General features: G+C 31.4%; 1 protein-coding gene across 1 annotated transcript; it reads right to left on the bottom strand.

Moving 5' to 3' along the window:
- Positions 1 to 2,581: 2,581 nt before the first annotated feature.
- Positions 2,582 to 5,975, bottom strand: LOC105118614 (ER lumen protein-retaining receptor-like). The gene is made up of 6 exons (XM_011016591.1): positions 5,711 to 5,975; positions 3,758 to 4,023; positions 3,432 to 3,547; positions 3,109 to 3,182; positions 2,953 to 3,016; positions 2,582 to 2,872 (listed from the first exon to the last, which is right to left on the bottom strand). The coding sequence occupies exons 1-6, from the start codon at positions 5,799 to 5,801 to the stop codon at positions 2,836 to 2,838; spliced, it is 648 nt and encodes a 215-aa protein (XP_011014893.1). The 5' UTR covers positions 5,802 to 5,975; the 3' UTR covers positions 2,582 to 2,835.
- Positions 5,976 to 6,070: the final 95 nt, after the last annotated feature.

Genomic DNA, 6,070 nt, shown 5'->3' with positions numbered 1-6,070 from the left:
TTTATTTCTTTTTATTTTTTTTTATATGAGGTTAGCGTAGTTTGTAGGTTTGCTAAGGTAACTCAAGTTGTCCTAATTTACAAGTTTGATAGGTTGTTGTTTTTTTTTGAAGAAATTGAATTTGAGTTTTTTATAGTCTATTTTTTCCTTATATAATTAAAAAATAGTTTTAGAGAAAATTCATATTATTAAACTTTATAAAGTAACAAAAATTAAAAGGTGTGTGGAAATTAATGTTTACCCATAACTATTATAATCTTTTTGTTTCCTTTTCTTTTTGAATTTTTTAATGATTTTTTCTCAAATTTACTTTTGTCAATTTCATCAATTAATATTAAGATAATTCAGAATTTAGCTTTATAATTTTTTTTATTTTACCTTTCTATAAAATTAGCATGATTTGCAGATTTGTTAGCGTAACCTAGGTTGCCTTGGTTTATGGGTTTGGAGAGGGTATCTTTTTTTTAATTGAACTTGACTTTTTTTTTTATTGTCAATTTTTTTCTCATATAGTTTAAAATAAATTAGTTTAAGAGAAAAGTCATATTATTAAACTTTATAAAGTCTATGAACTTATTCACAAGTTTAGTTGGTTGACCAGGTTCGCGAGTTTTACAAGTTTAACTATTTTTTTTTTATTTCATCCTTAAAAATTAGGTTAATTGGAAATTTAATTTCATAATTGGTTTCTTTTTGCTTTTTATGAGGCTATCGCAATTTTAAAAAATATATCTCGGTATTGAGTTGGTGTTTGATTTTGTAATTGTCTATTTTTTAATATATAATTAAATAAAAAATAGTTTAGAAAAAAATTATAATCCTAATGGAGTCTGTAACCTAGTTTACAGGTTTGACGTGTTAGCATGAGTTACCTGATTCACATGTTTGGCGAGTTTACCCATTAATTGAATATGTTTTTTTTTTTGGTATTTTAATTGTTTTTAATTAATTTATTTTTATTTTATTATTCAGTATTAGATTGGTTAAGAAATAGATTGCATGGTTGATTCTTGTTTGCTTTCTATAAGGATAATTGTCTCAAATAAATGTCTATATTTAGATTGGTGCTCGATTTTATAAGCATATATTTTTATCACATAATTAAATAAAAATAATTTATAAAAAAGTCATCAAACCCAGTAGAGTCCATGATCCAGGTCGTGGGGGGACCAAGGTCAGTCCAATTTGTTGTTGTCTCAATATTAAAAAAGAAATTGAAGTTGTTTTTAAAGGTAATTCATGTTTTTACTGATCATAAAACTTATTAGACCCATGAAATCGATTGGTTTAAGTCGAGCTAGCTCTAACATGGTTTAATTGAGAATTCAGTTTCATAATTGATTTCGTTTTGTTTTCTACAAGGTTATTGCTATCTCAAAAAATACCTCGGTATTGAGTTGATATTTGATTTTGTGATCATCTATTTTTATTATTATATAATTAAATAAAAAATAGTTTTTTAAAAAATTATAATATCAGTAGAGTTTTTAATCTGATTCATGGGCTTAGCTTGCCAACCTATGTTACTCAATTAATAGGTTTGACAAGTTTACCCACCTACCATATATATATATATATTGGCTTTTTATCTCTCTTTTGTTTTTAAAAAATATTGTTTGTCAATATTGGTTTGGTTAGAAAATAGTCTATATGGTTTATTTTGGTTTATTTTCTATAGGGTTACTACAATCTCAAATAAATATTTATTTCAGGATTAATGTTTAATTTAGTGAGAAACTATTTTTATTATATAACTAGATAAAAAAAGTTTATAAGAAAAGTTATCAAACCAAATAGAGTTCATGACTCAAGTTGTTAAGGGATCGATGTTAATCTAATATGTTGTTATCTTAATATTTTTTTTAAAAGATTTTAAAAGTTATCTTTTAAAAGTTAAGTTATGCTTTTATTGATTATTTAAGCTACCTTTGGATCTATAAAATTAATCAATTTAAGTTGGGCTAGATCCCATATAGTTTAATTGAAAATTTAAGTTAAGTAAAGAGCTTAAATGAGAGATTTTAAAATTGATTTACTTGACTAAATTTAATGACACTATAAAAAAAAACTCTTCATACTTTTAACATTCTGTTTTATATTTTTAAAAAATTAATTTGACTGAACCGACTATGAGTCAATAGATATGGGGTTGATCAAAGAAAGATGAGCTCGAGGAATTTTGTCACCACTGATGGTGAAGGTGATATACAAATGTTGATTCAAGGAGCGGTGAACTATAAAGAGAGCATGATTTCCCCAATTATCAACGATGAAACGTAATTATTAAATAGTTTTTTGAAATTCATTTGCAAATAAGAGTTATTGTAAAACTGTTTAGGTCTTCATGCATACTTTTAACTTGCAAATGCATAGCAAGCAAAGGCTCAAGGATGTTTGAGGTCTCTTGCTGGCAACAGATCACCACATTTCGTAAGTATCAAATTGGGAGTCCATTTATATCTTGCAGTGCCAAGTCTGTTTGACAATCCGAACCTCAAATAAGAAGCTGGGAGAATAGACAACAGGATGAGGTAATCAATTCGGAACTCAAAAAGAGACCCAAAGAGTTTCAGGTAGAATAGAGACAGCTTAAGCTTCCATAAACATGGATATAATAATCAATGCATTCAGTTTTTCTTCCATTGTAGAATGGTTCAATGTCATTTACTAGTAATTTTGCTACATATATGTTGTGTTCTAAAACTACTAATGTTGTGGCTTAAAATGCCATACTGAAGCAAACACAAACAGGATAAATTCAAGGGAAATAGAAGTCACAACCAAAATGCATACATAGCTAGTTTAGTCCAACAAATGCATATTCCAACCACTTTCTCAAGCTGGTAACTCAAGCCTCACATTGTTTTTCCAACTGCAACACAAAAATAAAATGTCATTTTCTATAATCATCAGCACAAGGCTGGAAGCTTTTCCTAAAGTTTAAAGACTAACCTCTGGAAATAATAATAGAAGAAGTCAGCATACAATAATGTCTGAACAGTTCCTGATATCCAAGCTGCGATGAAATTTAGATAGCAAAATATTAGTAATTTTTTTTATAGGTAGATGCCTCCAAATGCACATGTGAATGTACTGAGGATGACATACTTATCCAGTGGACAAAGTGTGGCTCCGTAAAGTAGCGATAAACCCAGTTTAATATGTACAACGCTCTGTATGCGCTGCAGCAAATAAGAGTAACAAAGTTAACAGGGATTTTAAAGTGCAGCAAGTATGCAGAACATGGAGTTATAAACGTACTCAGCTTTCCTAGCAACACAAGAAAAATAAACAAAGAAATGACATTTACATATGACAACAATATGGTAATCAAGATTCAAAATTGAGGAAGAAAGAACTCCCACTGTAAAATACAAAAATACCTTATTGACCCAAGATAAAAACTAAAAAGATTATGCAATAAGAAATACCCAAGGAGAAAGACATATTGTCCTGTCAGGTTGTCAATATTTCTTGTCCTCTGCAACAGTACTAGTTGAGGAAGTATGGCAACCGCTTCCAGATACAAGGAGAATGTCCATGTTACCTGGAGAACCATATTTCAAGATACACCAAAGTCAATACAGCCAATAAGAATAGCATAGGCCCAATCACTCTTAAAAGTATATGCATGCACACAGATGTATGTAGGCATATATGTCTGTATGTGTGCATGCATCACATTGCTGTTAACATCTTGGACAAACAATATATGAACTGAGGCATTCCAAATAATTAGATGGAAAGACATTGTTACCTCTCTAAAGGTAAATTTTTCATGTATTAGCAAGGCCAAAATTAAGCAGGGCAGCACAAGAAATAAATGCCGAAAGGTGTCATGGTCCTTGTCATAAGATCTCCGAACCAACTTGTGGCGTCGAATATACCAGACAATAGAGAATGAGCTTCCCAGGAATATCAATTTCATCACGGTGTTATAAAATGAGACATAATGAGTGAATATGTCTAAGTAGCGAGTGGCAAAAACAAGAGCATAGAGTTCCTGAGTCTTTAGAGAAATGCCTGCAAATAACACAGGGAAGTCAAAAGTCTATGACTAACAATTTGAAAGAGAGAACTCCTACTTCACAGAGCTATTAAAAGGTCAAAAGAGGATGTGTCTGGTTGAATGAAAAGGCTCACAAACCCATTCGTTTGGCTATTAATTATGCAACACGATAATTTAGATATGTGTTTGGGTGTGCATGACAACATGGGGCAAAACACTGTTACTTGCAAAATCCTGTTTTAAAAGCATGACCAACATGTATAGCAACCTCTTTAGAAGAATTCCTCAGTCTAACCACACAAGCACAATCATGATCGAGCTAGGAAATGGCTCCAGGGAGTAGGTGACTTAATAACTCAACCCATCCACTCCTAGTGAAAACAAGAAAGCAAGAAAAACCATTTTGAATCATATTGCTAGTTCTGTCAGATGGTCCTCAACGAGCAATTTATTCCATCATAACCATTTTGAATCATATTGCTAGTTCTGTCAGATGGACCTCAACCAGCAATTTATTCCATCATAGCAACCTACAATTAAAGCATAGTTCAGTTGCCAAACTCTGATATTTTTCCTATTTGATGTATCCCTCAAGAGGAAGAAATTTCTTAACATCTTTTGCAATCTTATGTATGAAAACAAGAGGACAGGAAGACATACCAAACAAGCATACCAACAATAACCAGCTATTTCATCGCTAAAACTCAGCAAAATTATGTGCAGACATACAATTGAGTTCGAAATGTCGACTAAAACAAAATTCAATCAAAAGAAGGTTTGTTGCTCACTGTAGCAAAACAAAATGAACGTTATCACTGATAAGCAAAACATCTTCCGACCATCACCTTCACCCTACTGCTTTCAAACCACACTGCAATTACCTGAATCAATATGTAATTCTGCCATGGCAATACATTTTCATGACCTCTCTTAAATCTCAAGCTATTCCAATCTGATGACCTTCTTTCTCTTTCACATTGAAATAAAAACATCTCACTTCATTTCACTGTTTATCTCATGCCATATCTTCTTCAACTACCCCTGCTATTACTAGATTCAGTCTAAGATTACACTCAGGGACGACATAGTCCCATGTCATCACAATTTTTCAATTGTTTCTAGTTACAGTTTTACTTGCATTGAAGCCCTAAATGCTATCATACAAAAACTTTGCTAAACATTACATAAACATCAGGAAATAACGTTCACAAACTGAAATTCTTTCAATTACGAAGCTCAATGCATATTCCCTACGGAAAAGCTGCTTGTAATAGAGGGTTAAACTATTTTCTCTATGTTCGTAAGCTGTTATTAATCATTCATTCTAATACATTCTCTCTCTAATATACCATACACCTACACCACCAACATGATAAAAACTATTCATATTATCTAACCAACAGAAGACATCACCAAAAGAATTCATAAAATGCATTCAAATCAAGCACAATACTCCTCTCCTTATCTCTCTATTAACCAAAAAAAGAACCCATTTTGAGTCAATAAAACCAAACAAAATCCCCTAACTACTTTCACCTACAATAACCCATTTCACCGAAATACAAACCCATCTTGAAAAAAAAGCAGAAACCCATTTACCGTATAAAGATGCAAACTTTATAGCAAAATACACACTTTAAAGCAAACCCGTTAACCAAAACGCACCCAAAAACAGAAAAAATCAAAACTTCTAATACATACCGGCACATGATTTGATGGTGTGGATCTTAAGGAGCAAAACAAGAACACTAGCCAGATGGGTCATGTCCCCTACTAATCTGAATATATTCATTATTTTTCTTTATATATATTTGTATATAAAGTAGTGGGGTTTTCTTTTTCTGGGTTTTGTTTGGATCAAACGGATAATGTTCTGTGTTCAAAGATCTGCTGCAGCTCCTGTTTTTTGCAGATCTCTCCGATTGTCTTACGAGAGAGAGAATTTTTTGGCCTTTTTTTATTTTATTTTTTTATTAACTAATTTAATTTAATTTTATGGTAATATAATTTTAATGGGCCTAGGACTATTACAAACATGGGCCGGACATTGATGGGCCTATC

The sequence above is a fragment of the Populus euphratica genome, unplaced genomic scaffold (assembly GCF_000495115.2).
Source record: "Populus euphratica unplaced genomic scaffold, PopEup_1.0 scaffold2090.1, whole genome shotgun sequence".
In the NCBI taxonomy this organism is placed as follows: domain Eukaryota; kingdom Viridiplantae; phylum Streptophyta; class Magnoliopsida; order Malpighiales; family Salicaceae; genus Populus; species Populus euphratica.
This window is presented reverse-complemented; position numbering and strand designations above follow the sequence as displayed.

What these genes read in the sequence shown, in the direction of transcription:
- LOC105118614 (XM_011016591.1), bottom strand. Translation starts at nt 5,801, where the DNA reads ATGAATATATTCAGATTAGTAGGGGACATGACCCATCTGGCTAGTGTT. An exon ending in ACACTTTGTCCACTGGATAA is followed by an intron (nt 3,017 to 3,108) that starts GTATGTCATCCT and finishes ATTTCATCGCAG; the next exon opens with CTTGGATATCAGGAACTGTT. An exon ending in TTCTATTATTATTTCCAGAG is followed by an intron (nt 2,873 to 2,952) that starts GTTAGTCTTTAA and finishes TTTGTGTTGCAG; the next exon opens with TTGGAAAAACAATGTGAGGC.